Raw genomic sequence first — 22,053 nt, 5'->3', positions numbered from 1 at the left:
AATGTAAGTAGACATGGAACAATTCTTGAATGTTTTATAAACACTCATAATCATGGCCAAATATGTTACAATAGCATAGAGATACATCCTGAAACATCTTTTATTCTTGTTGTGCAATCTCAGCACTTATTAATGGAAAACGTGTGAGTAATAAACTAGTGGTGACATTATCCATTTTTGCATAAGTCACTGTATCTTTAATTAGCTGATATTTCTAAAAAAAATGGCCACCTGTCCTCCCACAGTTTGCTTGTTTATTGATGTTAATAGTGTTTTAGTAAACTTAGTGGCTGCAATGTTGATTGACAAGCATAAGCCCCTGTGCATCATTGAGATTCTCTAAAGACTTGACCCATAAACCTAAGAATTACCTCTTGAAAATCTTAAACCTGTGTCCAGTTTCTCACATTGTCAACTCTCAGAAAGGTTCATACACAGGGTGAGATTCTTAGTTGATTTAGTAGATTATCCCTGCAAGTCACATGGTGGCTTTGGAATATAATCAAGAACATTCTATTCTAGTGATACACCTGGGAATATAGACCCAGTCGTGGTGCTTCCTGACTCCTCCAAATTTAATCCTATTGTTTGAAGTCTAGGACTTATTGACTGATGGGAAAATAGAGTCTCAGATTGCTGTTTTCAATCTTCAAAATGGATTTCCTACCCTACTCTGATAATTGACTAATGCCAATGCCACAATAAACTACTTACATTGCCTAAAAGAATGCAATGGACTTGCAACCTCCAAAATTTTATTGCAATGGAGGCCTTCCATGAAGATGGTGCTGAAGATGAAGAAGGAATCCCCTGCTCTTCCCAAAGCTGAAGCCAAAGCAAAAGCTTGGAAGGTCAGAAAAACAGTTTGCTGTCCGCAGAGATGTCCACAGTCACAAAAGAAAGAAGATCCACATGTCACCTACCTTACAATGGCCCAAGACACTGCATCTCTGAAGGCAGCCTAAATATCCTTGGAAGAGCATCTCCATGAGAAACAAACTTGACCACTGTGCTATCATCAAGTTCCCCTCGACCACTGAGTCAACCATGAAGAAAATAGAAGACAACAGCACGCTTGGGTTCAGTGTGGATGTCAAGGTCAATAAGCATCAGATCAAACAGGGTATGAAGAAGACCATTGACATGGACAAGGTTAACAACTTAATCAGGCCTGATGGAGAGAAGAAGTCCTATGTTCAATTGACTACTGACTATGATGTTTTGGATGTTGCCAAAAAAATTAGGATTATCTAAACTGACTCCAGCTGGCTAAATTTAAATATAAATTTTTTCACTGTAAAATTTTTTATTAAAAAATATACTGTGGCATATAAAATATTAGCATGTAATGGATTCACTGAAATGTATATGGTAGATAATGTTCATTTATTTATTATTTATTTAATGCCCCTTAGATGTGAGTTGTGCAGCCACCCACTGGGTAGACCATTGCCCTTGGCTTCAGAGTAAATATAGTGTAGTACAGGGTAATCACAGAGAAATCCACAGAGAATTGCAATGCAGACCAGTATGTTTTATAATAAAGTTGGATCAGGACATCATAGGAACATTTAGGAGGGGTATCTATTTCAGAAAACACTTTTCTATAAAGGTGACATCTAAATTGATCTGAATGAGATGATGGAGGAAGCCAGAGAGGTCTGGGCAATGGAAACAACCTGCTCTAAGGGAAGAAATGAAAATTACTATAGGACAGCTTGGGAACAACAAAAAAATTTCAACATGGCTGGATCATAGAGATGCAGAGGGAAATATAGAGCTGGGGCCTGCAGTGTAGGTAGGTGGAAGAGCACACAGGGTCTGGAAGGCTGAACTAAAGTTTGTATTGCAGTGTAGCAGCTGTGGGGAATCTCAGAACAATGTCAGGCAGAGGAATAGGATGATCAGATTCGAATTTCAGAAAGATCACTGTGGCTGCAATATGGAATATGGACTGGAAAGGAAAACGTGGATGAGATGATGGGGAAACCAAAAGATATTATTATTAAATCCATGTGGGAGATTATAGTAGTATAGATATTTATATGTATAAAAAATTTTCCTAACATGATATTTTCATTATAATATAAACACATATATAATGTTAATCCATGGGTCAAAAAATATAGAAGGATAGAGAGTAATTCAGTATACCTCAGGGAAAGGGATATTTAATGTTTATACTTCTGTGTTTATTAATTTTTTTTTAATTTGGCATTATATAAATAACAGAAATAATAAAAATCATTCCAATTTGAAAATAGTGGGAGCTGCAGATTTCCAAATGTCATGTGACTAAATGAGTAATTTTGCACAGCGAACATAGCTCAAATTAAAGGCCAGTCTGTAGTTGGCAGTGACTGAGTGAGTGGTGGGGACCAGAAAACATGAGTCCTAGGATGATTAGTCTATCTACAGGCAACTACTCCCCCCAAATTTAAAAATTAGCGTTAACAGCAGCAAAACTCTAAGCTGATATCTTTATACACCAAGTGCTTTGATTAGTCACTTTTTCGGTCGTTTTTCATATGAGCACCACAGGCAAAAGTTTGGGTGTAGCTGACTGCAAAACTGTGGAAACTGCTAAACTATCTACTAATTACTTGGATAGTATTCTTTCATGAATATTGAGAAGACTTTTTCTCAGTACTTAAAATATTTTCCGACAGATAAAAGAATGCATATGAGTTTTTGTTAAACATTTGATTGAAATAGACTTGGGGTTTGGGTATTTCATTAACAAATAGAAAGGTAGAGTGGACAAGTGATACGGATGTGAATGTTCACTATAGGGCCAATTTTATTTTGTAGAACAAATCTGTGTTGTAAGAATGCATGAACCAAATTATTTGGGTGTCAAAGGTAAACTCAATTTCAATTAAAAAGCACTGTTTCTTGAAAGGTTGGCCTTAAACCTTAGATTTCAGAATGCACTTGAGATCTGTTGTGTATGTAGCCCAACATTTGTTTACTTTCCATTAAACAAGAAATTGCTTACATGGGCAGGTTATTTTGATATGATGACACCACTGAGGGTTTCAATAAATGTACATGCAAATCAATCAGCCCCAAACACATTGAAAACATATCCAATAAACATCTGGAAACTAATGAACGCACATTTGTTAGCACAGGGGGAGTTGTGGAAATTCAGGATCCATTGGTGGCTAGCCTTATTTAGTAGCATGTGGATTTAAGAATATTTCACAGAGTCAGAAGAAAGAGGGTAATTATAACATAAGGTTCAACATCTTTAGATATGTAGAACATTTTCCGTTGCTTAAAACAAATATTCCCTAAGAAAGTATAAAACATTTTTCTGACTTGCAAAGTTTTTGCAGTCTATCATTTAAATTACTTAAATAAAGGGAGCTTTACTGCTCCCCAAAGCTAAGAATATAACACCCTCCATGCATATTAGCTTGATCTTCTTGACAGACCAGAAAAGTGTTTGTGTGTGCCAATTAAAACAAAAATGGATCCCTAGTGGCTTGTTCTTCACACAACTTCTGAAGACTGCTATCATTGTTTGCTAGGGTAACCCTGGATAAGGCTGCCATCCAAAGTAAACAAACTTTTCAAAACTTTCATGACAGATGGGGGTTACAAATGCATTTTAATAAGAGAGTTGCCAAAGCAACTTTTTTTTCCTTATAATCAGCATATATTTACTTAACATCTAGCAACATTGGGAACACAAAGCAGATACTTTCTCACAAAATGTTTTAACAAGTAATATTTTGGGAAAGACAAATTGAAGACCTTTTACTTCTAACTGATATTTTACCCATAGTTTTATGTTAACTTTGCTCAACATGTTAAGAAAAATGTTAGGAGTTACTCACACCAGACTGTAATTTGAGATAGACATGCAGCTTGATAATGTAATTTCATCGTTGGTCATAAACACCTTTGAGACTAAGTAATTTGACTATTAGTACAACCATGACAACCTTTAATTGATCAGCTATATCAAATGGATATGTGTGAAGTGTGATGTAAGATGAAAAAATTGTGAGTCTCAGGGATCTTTTTAAGCATTATTTCCTCAACTTTAGGTCTTGAGCTCTTGCTATAATGTTGCCAAAATGTATACCTATATTTTATGCACTTAGAATTCAATGAAGATAGAGCCAAAATTAATTTCAAAAAATAATTGTATTCACTTCAAATGAATTTAGTATATTTTGACATAAATTTTTATATATACTTCATTTAATTAAAATCTAATGACTTCATCATGATCCCAAAGTGTCTCCAAATACAATAGCAATTAAATCCCATTCCTTCTAAATGGGTTATCCAGTTATTTGTAGAATCACTGTAGCCATATCATTCAACATTTTTTAGGGCCCTTCAGATATTTGGAATATGCTATTATATGTTTCTTACATACAGTTTCAGCTTTATTAAGATGTAATAAATTCTTCTTTGGCTGATAGTTAAAGACTGATCCTAAGCAAAATATGAATGATACTTCATGCATATGTAGGATTCAGTCCTTTCTAGAATTTGAAGACATTTTTTTTGGGGGGGATGCCCTAATCTTGTTTTAGATATACATTTATTCATAGCAAGATTGTGGTTGTTTGTGAGGGGGGGAAAAAGAAGAAAACATCTGAATAAGGATACTGGGTGATCTTTTTATTTTATTATTTATTTATTTATTTATTTATTTATTTTTACATTTAAACAAAGACTTTTATTAAGACCCAGGGTTTGTTGAACATATCCATTTTACACCACATAATATCATTAGTATCTTTTTTTACGAATATAATTTATTGTCAAATTAGCTTACATACAACACCCTGTGCTCATCTCAGCAAGTGTCCTCCTCAATGCTCATCACCCGTCTCCCTCTCCCCCACCCCATTACCCACCCTTAGTTTGTTCTTTGTATTTAATAGTCTCTTGTGATTTACCTCCCTCCCTCTCTGTTTGTATCTATTTTTTCCCCCTACCCTTCTCCCATGGTCTGATCTTTTTAAAATTAGGCTATCTTTAACATAACAAGGGAGACACAAGCAACTTTTTTGTAAGGTCTACATTCCAGATTTTACAACTTAAACCAAACCATCATAGTCCTTTTCCCATATGCACAGAGTCCTTGACTGTGTAAGACTGTTTGCTGAGGACTAGTGAACTAGAAATCAAGATCTTTGTAATCTCTTAATTCTATCTTTTAAAATGATGCCAATTTGATAGAATGGCATTCTCATTTTCCTCATTTGCTTCATTTTCTTCATTTGCAAAATTACTTTATGATAGTGGAGGGAAACTGCATTTGAAGAATGTTTATTATGTGCTTTGAGATCATTAAAGCTGATATTACTTTGCATACCAAGTGGTAGTATTCGTATCCTTAATGTACTAAAGTTCTGATACAATCAACCTTTAAAGAATAACATATCATGACCAACAGTTTATGTATAATTCCATGATGTAAATGTGTCTGCAGTAATTACTCCCTCCTCTGAAATCTTGACATGATCATTGTCTGTGCCACTCACATTGGGGCTTAGTATAAGCCATTTTCTATTGTTATTTATCTTTATATGCATATGTCCTATTTATGCAAACAGATTGTGAGCTCTTGAGGATGGTGGGGGGGGGTGTGTGTGTGTCCCTAGCCTCTAGCAATGTGCCTTGCACTTAATGGATACTCAATCAGTCCTTGATGACTAGCGGGATATTCAGTCAGAAACACCTCATCTCAGTCTCCTGAACAAAGAATTATTTGCGGAATTAATTCTACAAGAGGATAGGTGCTACGATCAAAGAAGGGAACAGATATCACTCATTATCTCTTGCACTTTTGATAGTCTCTCAACATGTATTTGACGTCAACTGGAATGAAAGTATCCAACAAGAGTTAGCCATCAAATATGTTTTACTGGTAAGGTATCTATCCATAGCATAAAGTTGTACATTGATCACTATCATAAATACTTGATTATTATTTTTAAAAGGCTGGCGATAACTAAATTAAAATGTCCACAGTGTTTACTCCTTGGAGTCATGAATAGTTTTAATTTGTTCTTTTGTTATCTTTATTTTTTTCCAAATTCTTCACAATAAATTCAATTATTCTTAGAATTAGGAAAAAATATGAAATTCTGAAAAGTTTTTGTTTCTATTCTGGTAAACCAAATTATGGAATTTTTAACAGCAAAAATGCCATTCCACATATTATTTTTCACTTTCGTTAAAATCTAACACAGGCAAGACTACATGCCGGACTGTATATTGACAAGGGTGATACTTAAATAAACACAAACACTACTCATTAAAACTCCTCAAGGATTTTTAAATTAGCATAACAATACTCCATGCATTAATTAAAGCCTGAACAACACATTTCTTCTCTCCACATTGCTTATTGGTGGAGTTGGGGAGCCAGGAGTTACCTGCTTCCATCTTCAGAGGAACCACAAGGCCACAGACTTAGGTTCTTAAAGAATGTGTCTGTTCTTCACGTGGCCTGGTGGATACACTCCTACGATTTCCTAGGCATCCATGTGTCACCAGCAAGAATTCAGACAGATCCTTATCCAATATGAAAACTTTGGGGCAAATTTCCCCAGACAGGTAATGAAAGGTATCTGTTGTTGACAACAATAGCACATTTCATTAAGACTGCTTGGTGGCAGGATATATCCCTTTAAAATACAACTTGGTGGCAAGGAAGCGGTTCAAGAGACATTTGTCCAAAGTAGGCTTCAATGCAAAATGGAGACCAGCCACTCTTGCCTTAACCCATTGTGTTTTCTGTAGGTTCTTTCTTCATCCACCTCACACCAACATCTGTCACTTGGGCGAAACTTGATATAGAAAAACGCATTAGCATGGCTTCATCTAAAATCTTTTATGTCTGCTATTAGTTTTACATCACTTTACATTGCCATCAGGAATTGCTCAATCAAAAGGTTTAGTCGAAGTTCACAGTCTTTACTGATGTGTTTTTTCCCCCCAAGAGTGTTGAAAATTCAATTGTTCAAACTTAAAATATGATTCAGCAAACCATTTATCAGAAAACCTTAAAGAGGTCATGGAAAAATGTGGATTGAGAAACCTGAATTAAATGGGCATGAGCAGTCAAAGATTTTGAAAATGCTTTCCTGTGAATGGCTGGGATGGAGCAGAACAAAGTCAATTACTGACAGTAATTAAGAAGTGGATGCGTTTAAACTGTAGAGAGCAGTAGCAGACTTCTCCAGACTGCCTAGTAACTGGAAAGATTAGTGGGAAGACAGAGGAAAGAATGTGAACTGTATCTTTCTGATAGTAGATTTTGAATGAATTGCATTCGTGTAGTTCTCTGATCCAGCTTCCTCAAATGAATTCATAAATCACTGAGTATGTACGATTAATGCAGTAATATATTTGGATAAAGAAACTTTTAAAATACATTTTGTTTTTGGTTGTGTTGGCAGTAAAAGATCCCCTTTGCATTGCATAGCATGCACCAAAAATGCAAATGTACTGGCGAAGTACTTACATTTTATCACTGTTTGAATTTACTAGACTGAAAACTGAACTGTGTTAGCTCTTTCCTAAACCCTCAGAATATAGTAAATCTAATTATGTTTGTTTCTTGTACTTTGAAATGTTTCTTTTTACAATTTTAATAATGGTTTATTTATAATGGCAGAAAAAATATATTAGATTGCATGTTGTGTTTGGGCTAATTCATATTTCTTTGTGTATGTTACCAAATTGTGATGTTATATACTACATTCATAATCAAAATATTTAAAGTTAGATTAGAATGAAGGTAGAGGTCAAGGACATTGCTAGTTTTCTTGGGTTAGTCACAAGTGACCTTATATTTTTAGATTAGTATTTCTGTGGCAACACTGTATAAAGTAAATATTTGGAGCTTTATGTAAGTGAAGAACATTGCTTGGGTGTTCAGATAATTAGGCAAATATCAGCTTAGCTGTCTTGTAATAGATACATAAAACAGAGGACTATTTAGGGGATATTCTGAGCCTTTTGAAGTCTTACGTGCATTTCACTTAAAAAAAAAAAAGAGTGATTGGCCCTGGTAGTCTGTCAAATTCTAGAAAATAAAATTCCTCTTATTTTCTAATCTTTCACTTCTCATAATCGCATATACTTGGATAGTCCTCTCCTTACAGTTGTGAAACGTCGCAATCAAGAATGGTTGCACTGCAACACTGAGTGATGTTGCATCTCTATACAGTTTTTCTAAAAATAAATGACAAGTGAATATATATGTATGTGTGTAATCGAAGATTTCTTTAAAACTCTAGGACCATTGTCATTAAATGTTATCATAAGAATCATTGAGACCTTCAGAGTGAGCTATTTTGGGTAATAATTGTCACTTTCATGATAGAATTATAGAGACATCCTGAAGCATGATTTGCGATTTTCTGAACCTGTGCCACATTTCAATGTTCACCTCCTATTCAGAGCAAGTGAGGCTGAGAAGAGGTGACTAGCTCCTGATTGAGTATTTTGAAGTGTCAGTCCTCTTAAACCTCTGAAGCCTTGCTTGATGTGTGACAGTAGTCAGGAAGTGTTCATCTTCCTGTTGAAACAAAAAGTCAATACAAAGGGAAAATCTTCGCAGTTCAGATTGATGGCCTAATACAAAAAGCGTGTCCACACCCACTCTAATCAAATTCGTCTCTAAGTAGCCTTTTATGTGTGAAATCAAGAGCATTGCTCTGTTTCTATAGGGTCACATTCTTCTCTCACAATTCTGGGGAGGAAAAAATTCACTGTAATGAAAAACGTATAGTTACATGTTAAATATTGCCAACTGCTTAATCGCCCTGAGAGTCTGGAATGGGGATGTTCATTTGATAAATACGCTCCATGAGAGGTTCAAATATGTAAATAAAGTTTTATTCTAATATACTCCTTTTGTGGAGAAATTGGTGCTTTATTACTTTCCTATAGATCTTTATGATAGGAAAATAGAAATAGCCAAATGTTATTCATTTGCATGACCTTTTGGAAAAGTCTGCATTAGTCTCTTTGGTAAATAATCTGTTTTACAGCCCTCCATAAAAGGAAATCAAATATAGAGATACTATTAGATTTGAAAAAGACAAACAGGAAAGAGCCAAAAGTGCAGAATGAATTCTGACACACCCGGGTGCATTTTTCTGAGGTTCTGACTTAAGTGGATACTGTCTGCATTATTCTGAACTTCCTGGCTTGCTTCTCCTTAAGTTGGAGTAATTCAGCTTTAGTCCTACTCTGAGTTAATCGTTCTATTATTAAAACAATAATGTATTTGTTATGACATGAAAAAACAGTTTATAGAGAGCAGTTCAAAATGATCCCAGTCTCCCAGTTCCCAGAAAGACAATTACTGGAATACAAGAAAATATTTTGGTGTATTGAAGTGTGTTTTTTAAACAGCATGTGTGTGTGTGTGTGTGTGTGTGTGTGTGTGTGTGTGTGTGTATCCATTTTTTAATGTAAGAGATCTATTTTATATGATTTGCTTACCTGTCGATTTTTTTTTCAGATCACAACAGTATCAGGAAATGAGTTCCTTCTACAGTCAGATATTGACTTCATCATATTGGATTGGTTCCACGCTATCAAAAATGCAATTGACAGATTGGTATGTATTTGTTTTGGCTGTTACCTTTATTAATTAAAATGTTGTCACTTAAATTGTGCTGCTTAGGCATGTAACACACACACATTTCAATGGATCCTACAGATCAAGAGATATTAAGTTATTTTAAGTTTAAATAGAGTCCACTAAAAACCATTTCCACAGACATGATTTGTGGAGCTAAATGTCATTTGATTTCTCTTTCAAAAACACAGTGCATTCATTTTTTCCCCCAAATAACATGGATATTCATTTATTAGAGGCTGTAAAAAGCACACAAGCACTTAATGACTACTGAATTTTCATATTTTCAGTTCATGCAGTCTGTAATACATATTCTTGAAAATAAATACCAACGTATTTAAGCTCATACTCACTGTTCAAACACCAGTAAATAATAATCCTTTGTACTGATTTTCATTGTTCTTCCAGCTAAGCCAGATTGTTCTTCTCATGAAAATTATGAATCTAAAACTTCATGAAATTACCCTAAATCATACATTCAGAGAATCAGATTATTGAAAACTACCATTTTATACTGATTCTAGACCAAACATCTAATTTTAGGACACTAATATTTGCAAAATCTTAGAAAGAAATATTCTTGAGAGCTTTTAATAAGGTATACAATAAGAAAATATAGCATTTTCTGTGTGGTTTTATTGCTATTTAATTGCAGTCATCCTTTATTTCATTTTGGGGTTAAAACTTAAAAAAATAACAAATTGACTTTTCTCCATCATCAATATGTTAATATTATCATCATCCCCTTATCCAGGCATGCTTGAGTGCCCACACCCACATTCACCCACCCACAGACAGAGTGTGTTGTCATTAAGAGTGGACTCTGGAGTCAAACTGCCTGAGTTTGAATCCTGGTTCTATCCTTTACTAGCTGTGTGGCCTTAGGCAAATTACTTATCTCTTTTGGCTTCAGTTTCCTTGTCTGGAAAGTAAGGGTAATAATAATACCTACCTCATAGGATTACTGTGATGATTAATTGAGTTAATACATGTGGAATACTTGGGGTGATGCACAGCACTTAGTAAGTTTTATATATATATATAGCTATGATTAAAGGCCTTATCCCAACGTAATTATCTTAGTTCAATCTTCCCTTTAAATCTAACATCAAAATAGATCTGTAAATTGTTTGGTGAATCCTTTCTTCCTTGTGAAATTATTCAAGTCTAATTGTTTGTTATTTCCAGCCAAAGGATCCAAGTGGTTCATCAAGAAACCTGGAATTATTCAAAATCCAGAGATCCTCCAGTACTGAATTACTAAGTCACTACGATAATGATATAAAAGAACAGAAACCAGAGCACAGAAAATCTTTAAGTAAGTATTTTTTTTACTTGTTGATTTTAACTTTGTCTAAATGCAATGCTTATGAAATATAAATGCATTGAAATAAGATTTGAGCCAAACTCGTACTACTCATGGAAGATTCGCAGCCATTTCCTGGCCAGGGAATCATGCACTGGAGGGCAGTCTGGGTGCTTTGCTAGCGTCATTGTTGGTAATGCCTTTTGAGAAAATAATTGTTCCAAGGTCATGGTCTCTGCTTACAGCAAACCTCTGAATCTCTGAGTAATAGCCAGGGCATTCGGATTGGTGATTGATTTTGAAAGTGGAAAATGTCAAGCATCTCTAAACCTTGGTATGCTGACTATTTGATTTCCATACATTAAAAAATGTGTGAGTGACCACCACAGTTGGCTCAACTTAAACCAACAGGCTATGCAACTTTCCACACCTTCAGGCCACCAAAAAGTTTTAGAAATGTGGGTTGTGAATTATATGTTCTGCAGGGTCATATCTAGTTCTAATATTCTGAAACAAATGAATTTGGAGTAAAAAGGTCCAATCTCACCATATAGTGAACTTGAGTAGATCTCTCAAACTTGTCCAACCTGTTTCCTCCTCAATAAAAGGGGATTATGAGAAGGTGTCACACATATCTCATAGTTGGTTTGAGTTTCGGCCTCCTGAAAGGTATCTCTGAAATCAAAGCAGGTGTCTCCGAAATCAAAGAAAACCAATTTCCCCAATTCTCAAAAATTATAGTACTTTTCCTGGATCAGCTACCTAGGTACCCTCGATCTTCTGAATCGCTATTTTTTCTGCCATCTCCCTCTGATCTAAGATCAGTATAGTTACATACTACCTCTTTGAATTAAAGAGAATTCCATAGATAGAGAAGGGCTTTTAACAGAGTATCTACACATGAACATGAGTACATATGCTAAATGACTCTATGTGTATATGCATATATTTGTGTGCATCAGGAAGACTATATATATATATATATATATATATACATACATATATATATATATATACACACATATATATGTATGTATATATAAACATAGATGCACTCACACGCATATGACAAGGAAGAGAGAAGCCATTTGTATATAGCATATCTTCCAGAGCTAAGTTATTCTAGATCTTAAGAATCTAGAAATAGCATGACAATTTTGAGTAGAACCACCGTTTCAAAATTAAGTCATTATTCAAAAACTCATACCACAATACAACAACTGCTAGAAACATATTTAGCTAGCCAGTTGTGTTAAGTAGGAGTTTAAAATGATCGATGTTGATGTCTTAAACTGTATGGTGCTTGCAAATTAAGTTATTTGCCATTTAAAAATATTTTTCTGTAACGTGGGGCAGTTTGGAGTTATCTCATTTTGAATGTTTCCCTTTAGTTCCTGGTCATTGTTCCCCTTTACTTAATATGGGATCAAATTTAAGGTAAGATTTTAGAATTAGAATTCAACTGTGAGAATGTTAATGTCATGTGAATATGTGAGCATGTTACTGTTAATTATATGAACATTTTGTTGTATATATAATAGGATGTATGAGGCAATTATTAGTAGAGATTTGGAGGATACCCTTACATGCTTCTAAAGCCTAAAGCTTGGGAGAAAATAAAGTTTTGTAAAGGTGTTTCAGAAACATTGAGGCAAATAGATTCTGTGTTCAGCACAATGTTTGAAATGTTTTAGGGGAAAAAAAAAAGTTCCTACAGATAAAATCGCAGCTACTCCTCTTTAGTATTTATTTTTGATTGAGAAAGACAATTATTTGTCTATTTGGGGCTTAAATTCAATCCTGCCTAGAGACAAGGGAAGAAACATATGATTTATTCTACTCATTTAAAAATGTACCTAATTCTCTAGTGACCTCTTATTCACTCTTCCCTTTGCAGTTAAAAAATAATGACAGGTAGCAAATATTGAACCCTTACTTTTCACCAGGAATTGTTCTAAGTTCATATCTATGTTACTCACTTAGTCCTCCCACTAACCTAGCAAATCAGGTACTACTACTAACACGATTTTATGGATGAGGAAACTGAGGTGCAGCAAATTAAGGCAGTTTGTACAAAGACAAGTTACAGAGACAAGTTTCAAATCCATTCAGGTTAATATTAGAGCCTCTGCTTTTAACCATTATACTATGGTGGAGTGAACAAATAAAAGGTAAATTTAGTTTGTATCAACTTTGGACTTGGATGGATATATTACATTAAAAATGAGATCCATAGAAATCATTAAACTTAATAGGGACCCAAAAACATATTAGCAAAAGAATTAAACCCAGATGTCTTTGGGGTTTGATCTAACTATTAAAATAAAAGGGTCATTTAATCTTTAATGCTAGCCCTAATTTTAGAAAATGCTTCACTTCTATATTTTGATGGATATTTATAGTTGTAAGCCCTTTTTAAGGCTAGTATATATTTTTGCAACGTAGAATACAGTTAATATCCATCTATTATTTTAAATCAAGTTCATTCACTATTTATGTATTGATTTTCATTTGAAAGGCAAAATGATTGACTTACCCACACAATATCAAATTAGACTGTGCACTTGAAATAGTGATTGGCATATTTTATAGTTGCTGTTTTTTTTAATATTTTTTCAAGTAAGAAATATACTGTGTGAAACCCCTCTGATCTAAGTCCTAGATTTGAACACCCAAACTCAGTTTTTTAAAACATGCATTCAGTTTTATGTTACCCTCTTGAGATTAAATAATTATGTGGAATTAGAGATTCACAGTATCTCCTTTCTTATTAGTAGTCTAAGCACAAACTTTATTGTCAGTTTGCTGCCTTTGGCTTCCTGTGCCCTTGACGTTCCCATGAGTTTTGTCGCCAAGATTGTAGACAGATAAAGCCAGAATTACTTTTTTAAAGGCATGTGAACATCATTAGCAGCTAACAGGTGGTCATTTCATTGTCCAGTTTCTCTGTGTAACATGGGAAAAATTATGTACTCTCAATAAGCAAATTGTGAAAGTTAAGTGCTTAAATATACTTTCCTTTTAAAAATATGATTCTAACCTGCCAACACTATTAAGGAATAATCAGATATTTTAAGATATCAGTTGAGTTGAACAGACAAGAAGCCAGAAAATTCAATGTAAGGGCCAAATCACTGTGGGAAATTCAGGACACCAGCATTGGATGAGAGTGGGAGAGCAGCTCTCCAGGGAGGGCTGTTAATGGAAGTGGAGAGTCAATCAAAGAAAATGCTAGCACATTTTTCCAAGGAAAGAGAAGCATCTTCCACTGATGGCAGAGGAAAGGCTCAAATATAAATCCTGCATCAGATAACCTTGGAGAGGTTTCTTAATTTTCTGAGCTTTACTTTGCAGGTCTATAAAAATGGGTCTAATACCCATTGTATGTCTTTGCAGGATAGTGTGATTATCTGAAAGTAGATATGTAAATACTTAGCCCACAGCAGGTATTCAATGAGTAGGAACTCTTATTATCATCCTGTGTCCCCAAAGCAGATGGTACCAAAATAGGGCATGAACCAGGGGTAGTGTCTAATGGAAGACTGGAGCAGGACATATATACTCTTCCTCCTCTCCTCAAGTATAGAGAAAATAGGGGGAAAAAAACAGAATTGGATATGGGACTCATAGCTGCAAAAACCTAAATATGAGCAGCTGGTCTTTCTCCTGGTGACTCCCCCGGTGAAAATGGCAGCCAGCGTGTCCTTGGGAGCAGCTCACCAGGAAATAGTAGAAGGGAGCCAAGAGATGCTCTTCATTCTTTTATGCCCAGAACTTCACGAAGAAGTTCCAGGTGATGGAAAGGATTCAACATCAAACCATTTCACTATTCCTTTAGACACAGCTTTAGTTTATTCATTCACTCATATATTCATTCTTCGTTGTTAACAGATATACCTAAAGGTATACAACTAAAATTCTTGACTTCACTCATCTGCACTTTCAATTTTTTTAATATAAGTTTTGTATTTGGGTTTTGCCTTAGAAGTAATATACCTCATGCTAATCAAGTACTAAACTATAAAATTCATGTGTGGAGAACTTGGATAATTTTTATATAATATTGACACTTTTAGCATTATAAATATGCACCCCAAAATGAACATGAGTTAGAAGAATAAAATCAAAAAGTAAAAGAACTGAGGAAAGACTGGGTGGCTCAGTCAGTTAAGCATCAGTTAAAACTCTTAATTTCAGCTTAGGTCATGATCTCACAGTTTATGGGTTCAAGCTCCGCATCAGGATTTGTGCTGACAGTGCAGAGCCTGTTTGGGTTTCTCTCTCCCACCGCAGCCTCCCCCCCCCCCCGCCGTCCCTCTCCAGTTCACGTGCTCTCTCTCTCTCTCTTTCTGTCTCCCAAAATAAATAAACATTTTAAAAAGTAAAAGAACTGAAAAAAATGAGTCTTTTATTATTATTATTATTATTATTATTATTAATTATCGGTATTTTGCAGATGAATTTTCTTTTAGCTGTCTTTTGATTAAATTTTCATAAAAAACAAATGTATAAATTTCTGAGTGAAATCCTAAAAGTATTTAGATATCGATTTCCCAATTCGCTTGCCCCTTAGTAATGTGCATAGTAGGGGTGTGTGTACAAGGCTACAGGAATAAAATTAGGAGTGGAAAATTTGGAATGAAATATTCATACAATGTAGAAAATGAAAATACTTGTGAACCTTTAATAATATCTTTGTTTAAAATTTTGTCTGCAAAGTAATCATGATCATGCCAAGTGAAAACAAGTCTGATAGAGAAGACAGTTATTTTTTGTGCTAATCTAAATAATTATAACACTGGCCATCCACAACAGTAAGTAGACTATGTTCTCAAAATCCAATTGTAAACTGGTTGCTTAGATCTCAACACATTTTCATAAGGAAACCACGTACTAGCCACAAAAGCACACTTAAACCTTATGTAATCATTTAGAATGTTGTTTTTAGGGAACAGCTTGTTCTGAGTTTGCTGTACCTCTGGCCCTAGGAGCTAAGACTTTCCAGTAGCATTGCTTTCCATCTGGTTTCTCTTTTTTCTCCTCTACTCCTGTACCAACTCCACCAAAGCAATTAGAATTATCAAAATGGTTTTGGCTAAGAGGCTCCTGGACCCTGAAAATCCTCACTGGTGTCAAGGAGGGAGGGAAAGTAGAAGCCAGAAAAAATAGTGGGAAAGAGAGAGAATGAAGGACTGGGAAGATTTTGCAACATGGGAAGGGAAGTGAGTCCTCAGCAAGTATACATGTTCTTTCTAAGAAATGTGTGTAATGACAGATTAAGTCTGTCATTGTCCCAAATGTTAATAGTTGATGAATCTAGGTGATATCTATCAGAGTGATCATGGTGCTCTTGTTTTCTGTATGTTTGAAAAGTTTCACAAACTAAAAATGATTCACACACACATATACACACACATACAGCGTTACCCATGTTCATAAGTCAATAAAAGAATATACATATGTTCTAATTCTGGCTTGAAAATTTCCAAAGATCAAATTTTCTGAATATGAGTTACATTATGACCTCTTAAAAAAAAAATAAATAAAAACATTGATAGCTCATTGTTTTCCTATTTTTTCCCCAAAAGCCATATATATTTTTTGTTGTGACCATTGTGGCCTTTCTGGTAACTGTGTAATTAAAGAAATTTGTAAGATGTTTGTTATCCCAAATGGAAAAGTCATCCCAGTTTCTTGGATAAATATGTAATTAACAATTGTTTAAAACACATATTGTGAAGTCTGTTCTGGAGACCCATATAAATACATATTTTAAAGTTTCTTCTTAAGTATTTTTTTATAAAACAGCCTAATCTTGCCAATGCATGAAAATAATAAGATGAATAAGCCATCTGCTAAGAAAATGAAAACAATATTAAAATTACACAAATAAATATCTCGCTCTGAAGAAACAAAAAAATATCTTACCTGGAAACAACAACAAAGTCATATTTATGTAGAATATTATGGGTTATTGTGTTGTCAGAGGGACAAAGGTTTTTGATTTGGGCAGGATGGTCAATCATCTGATTCTTGGTTTTTCTCCCTAGAATCAATATTGCCACCCTGGCACCAGTTTCAGTCAATATCCACCTGAGATTGAACTAAAGTGTGAAAGTAAAAATTATTTTGTTTTACTATAGCCGTAAGACAGACAATATCAGAGGAACAGTGAGTGTCAATTCTTTTCTTAATTGTTTTCCACAGGCTAAGGGGGGTCTTTATTTCAAAATATTTCTGTTACTAAAGCAAAAATGAAAAATTTTAAATGAACATTTATGTTGCCAAAGCTGGAGGATTTAAACATTATGAGGGAAAGAAAACAGTAAAGATTAGACACACACTTGATAATCAGGGGTCCAAATTACTTTGTCACAATGGTATTATTCACAAAGGTTGCAGGGCTTCACTGAGGCACTGTGTGACTACAACAGTTGTTCCGACACGTGTTCGCAAGATGGCTAGCAGCAATCCCAGCTTTCCTGGGACCCATAGATTACAGTTTCTTCAAAACATTCAGTTCTCCATGAATCATATGATAAGAGAGGACCTAGTTATAAGCTGAGCAAAGAATATTCTGATTAATCTCTTCTTTCCCATGGAAGGGGTTGATCTTGCCCTCTGACCTGTGGGTATCCATTGTCATGCATCTCATAACATCAACTACTCTGAGAGTCTATCTAACCCTATCAGCACTCAGGCACTAGATCACCCCATCTCTTCCCGACCCTGGCAGTAACTCTGTGACCATTTTTCCCCTTAGATGAACTGCATTTAATCAATTTCTGATTTCATTAGGTCAAATGGCATCTTTCTTTCAATAATAGGCCAAATCCAAAGGGCTCTTTGGTCTAACTCTTCAGCAATATTTCCTTAGCATTAATACACTACTGTGATTGTAAACAATATAAAAAGTGCTCTTTGATCTCCTCTGAAAGTTTCTCTCTGTTTATTCTATGACTCCAGAATGAGTATATATTAACATTTCCTTGTAAAGTTAAACATATATTTGTTCACTATTGTTATATCAAGTTTAAAGTATCCTAGCTAAACATGATATTCAGTGCATTCTTACAGTGAATCCCTGTGCAGACAAAAATATTCTTTTGAAGGCACACCGTCGCCTCTTTTTGTATACAGAATTTATTTGGTCTACTCCTTTTTGTTTCTGGAGTATAAGAGCAATGATAATTTTCTTCAAAATCCTAAAAGAAAGTAATTCCCTTTTAATGCATTTATTTGGATGTCCCAAACATGCCTAATTGTATGCTCAGGGGGAAAAAAAGCTATATAACCTGAAATTTTCCTGAAAAACAAGTTTATCTCTTATTACTCATCATAAAACCCATATCCATGCAAGAAAAATCAGGTATTGCTTTCACCCAAAAGTATGAGATGTATCCAAAAATACCATTCATTTTATCCAAATTAAATAAAGTGCTATCTATAACATTAGCTTCCTTCAAGAACTGTCTCATAGATGGCTTGGGAAAGGTAAATCAATCTGCTAATTCATCTTTCTTTGATTATTTACATAGAACCTGAGGCCAAGTACTCTTGCTACTCAATTTCCCTAATATAAATAAATATTTTTTTGTAGACAAAATTAATTCACCTAAAAAGGGAGAGCCAGACAGGTGATGCAATGGCCAAATAGAAAATGTAAGGACTGGGATTGTGCCATTAGAGATGATGTCCTCCAAAATCGAAGTCAAAGGTTAAGAACATTTTCTAATCAAATTACTGCATTGAAATGGCTCAAGTCAAAGTGTCCCAATAGAAAGCTCTTCACGACCTGAGAGCACTTCTTCATTTTTTCCCCACTACCTACTGACCCATGATTTGTGCTCCAGAGAAACAGTGCTTAGACTCCCTGATGCACACTACTCCAGGTGACTCTCACCTTTGAGTCAAGGTCTTCCTTTGCTAAATTAACATCCTTTAACCTTCTCCAGAAAACTTTCCAGATCTCTGTGATAAACTAGGTGATCTTCCTTGGTTTTCTTATAATATTCAGTCCATATCTCTATCATTGCGATTACCAAAGTGTGTTACAATAGTAAGCTAATTACGAATGTCTGTTTGTCTACCCACTAGACTGCCTGACTCTGAAAAGAACTCTAATTTACCTTTATATATGCAACTAGCAGAGTGGCTTGATGACATTTGAGAGTATTCAAAATCGACAGTGTTAAATTAGTTAATCGATGACTGAGGCTATTTAAATAACCATTATCAACATACTTCTCTTTTTCTGTTAAAAATGATCGTGAAATTTCTGAAACTTGTTTAGGAACAATAATAGGTTATTCCTCTACCCTGACTACTTTCACTGGTTTCATATTTTAAGGTCACTATTTATATGTCCCTCTCAGTTTTCTCTTAGAACTTCAAATCTCAAAGCAATGGTATGTTTTATGCAGGTCACATGTACTGGGCCTAACAAAATCATGTACAAATAAGTGCATTATTCTGTAGTAAAGATAATAATGACGAAGACCTTGCAAGAGGGGAAAGGAGAAATTTTAATCCCTTTGCTTAAAGTTACTGTCCTCTCAATATCTTTCTATCATGCATTTCTAGCCTCCTATTTGATTTGAGAGAACAACTCTCATTCATACTTACTCTTTAGGTTCTTCTGTGGGGTCTGACTTAGAATTTGCAAGGCTGTATTGAAAGCAAGAAGAAAGGAGGAACTTTTTAGTGTACCAGAAGAAGAGTAATAATAGTTTGGGGTGGCTCAGTCGGTTGAGCATCTGACTCTTGGTTTGGGCTCAGGTCATGATTCCAGGGTCGTGGGATGGAGCCCCGCACTGGACATGAAATCTGCTTAAGATTGTCTTTCTCCCAGGGTGCCTGGGTGGCTCAGTCAGTTAAGCATCCGACTCTTGATTTCGGCTCAGGTCATGATCTCACAGTTCATGAGTCAGAGCCCCGCACTGGGCTCTGTGCTGACAGTGTGGAGCCTGCTTGCGATTCTCTCTCTCCCGTGTCTCTCTGCCCCTACCCCACTTGCTCTATCTCTCAAAATAAATTAAAAAACTTAAAGAAAAAAGTTAAAAATAAAAATAAAATTCTCTTTCTCCCTCTCCCTCGTCCCCTTCCCTGCTTCCCATCCCCTTCCCTCTCTCTAAAAAAAAAAAAAAAAAAAAAGAAAGAAAGAGAGAAAGAAAAAAAAAGAAAAGAGTAATAGTAGTTTGTATAATTTTTGGTTATTGATAATTTTAGAAGTCTCTGAGAAAAATTTTCTTTAAGGTCAGCTTATTTGTAAAAATCTGGCTAAATACAAAAGTTTATGAAAGTGTTACATGCACCTTGTTCAAAAGGTCGTATGGCTGTTGTGTCAGAAATTTGGGTTTAATAGTTACAAAATTTGAATACAATTCTTACCTCTAGGGTATACTACCTATAAGATTTGGACAAGTTTCTTAAATTTCCTGAAAATGACTTTCCAGATAAATATATGGGTGCTTTTTACATAAATATAGACGAGTACAGATATATAAATGTGTATATGATTTGTATATGATCTAATACATATATTAGATCTAACAATAATATATATACTGAATCTAAAATACATCCAAGAATTTTGTAGATCTATATTGTAATACAAATATTAGTACAATGATTTCCAAATGAGTATACTCTGAGTAAAATTTATGTACTATCCATCCATCAGTTCCTCTCTTTAGAAATATAGCAAGAAAGCTGGGGCACCTGGGTGGCTCAGTCAGTAAGTGACTGACTTCGGCTCAGGTCATGATCTTGTGGTTTGTGGGTTCGAGCCCCGCATCGGGCTCTGTGCTGACATCTCAGAGCCTGGAGCCTGCTTCAGATTCTGTGTCTCCCTCTCTCTCTATTCCTCTCCCACTCACATTCTGTCTCTCTCTCAAAAACAAACAAACATTAAAGAAAATTAAAAAAAAAAAAAAGGAATACAGCAAGAATGCACTTTGCCATTGACTTAGTTGGCAAACTCAGATTAAACAAATGCATAATTTACCAAATGGTTAATCTTGTAATATCTTCATCATTCTGTTGATTCGTGGTATCGTATACACTTTTACCTTAGTTTCCTTAAGGGGTTTTGAATATTATGTGTAATAAACACTCAGTTTTGCCATTCCCGAATGTGTAAGCCTGTTATGGTATTCTGTAGAGATTAAACTTCACCAAGTGTCTGTTGCCTTTTCCATTCTTATATAAAATGGTAAGATGGTGCAATACAAGGATTTTTGACAAAGAGTTACGTAATTTCACTTCAAAGCAAGGAAATATTTTGTTTATTATACACACACACACACACACACACACACACATACACACATATTAGAATTGAGCCAAATATGATAACATATCTGCTGATAAAGAGATGACTTTTTTTGACCAGAGTAAAAATATCAAAAGCACATGAGCGTAGGGCTACTTATAAGGAGTAAACTGAAAGATGCTACAAGTCTGGTCTCACCAAAACACACTCCATCAACAGGCTGGCAAGCATGCCTAGATGATCACCATGTCTGCTCTATCTGAATTAAGGGATTTTGATATCTAAGACAGGCAGTTCTATCTGAGCAAGGCTTCAGCCATTTGCTGAAGCCAGGAACTTTCCATTCCATTAGACTGCAAGTGCCTGAGGATATAGCCATGACCTTCATACGATTACTCCTCCTCACCCCATTACCTAGAACAGAATCTCAAACATAGTGATGCTCCGTATTAAATGTCTCAGTGAGTGAGTGAATAAATGACTGAGTAAATAAGATGAAGAGAAGAAACCAATTGCAAACTTTATGTATAAGAAGGAGGGGAAAGTTTGAGATGTGAGGCACTGACCACTGTTTTTTAAATTAATTAATTTATTTTTGAGAAAGAGAGAGAGACAGAGACAGAGACAGAGGGAGACAGAATATCTGAAGTGGGCTCTACACTGACAGCTGAGAGCTGGATGTGGGGCTCAAAACCATGAACCATGAGATCATGACCTAAGCCCGTCAGGCACTTTACCGACTGAGCCAGTCAGACACCCCAGCACTGACCTCTTGATGGGTGTTTGAGTTTGGTTTCTCAAGAAGCAGTTCTTGAGACAAGGACATTATTGTAGGTAATAGTT

At 35.1% G+C, this 22,053-nt stretch overlaps 1 protein-coding gene across 2 annotated transcripts in view; it reads left to right on the top strand.

Moving 5' to 3' along the window:
- Positions 1 to 22,053, top strand: part of ARHGAP15 (Rho GTPase activating protein 15) — a 619,400-nt gene that overhangs the window by 302,297 nt on the left and 295,050 nt on the right. For both annotated transcript variants that reach the window (XM_047082984.1, XM_047082983.1), the window contains 2 exons: positions 9,512 to 9,610; positions 10,820 to 10,949. In XM_047082984.1, coding sequence (XP_046938940.1) covers positions 9,512 to 9,610; positions 10,820 to 10,949 — 229 coding nt within the window. The remainder of the gene's footprint in view (positions 1 to 9,511; positions 9,611 to 10,819; positions 10,950 to 22,053) is intronic.

The sequence above is a fragment of the Lynx rufus genome, unplaced genomic scaffold (assembly GCF_022079265.1).
Source record: "Lynx rufus isolate CCGP_SWC_20201006 ecotype Redwood Valley unplaced genomic scaffold, mLynRuf1.p SCAF_2, whole genome shotgun sequence".
NCBI classification, from domain to species: domain Eukaryota; kingdom Metazoa; phylum Chordata; class Mammalia; order Carnivora; family Felidae; genus Lynx; species Lynx rufus.
The sequence above is the reverse complement of the archived record's forward strand: the minus strand, read 5'-3'. Positions and strand labels throughout refer to the sequence as shown.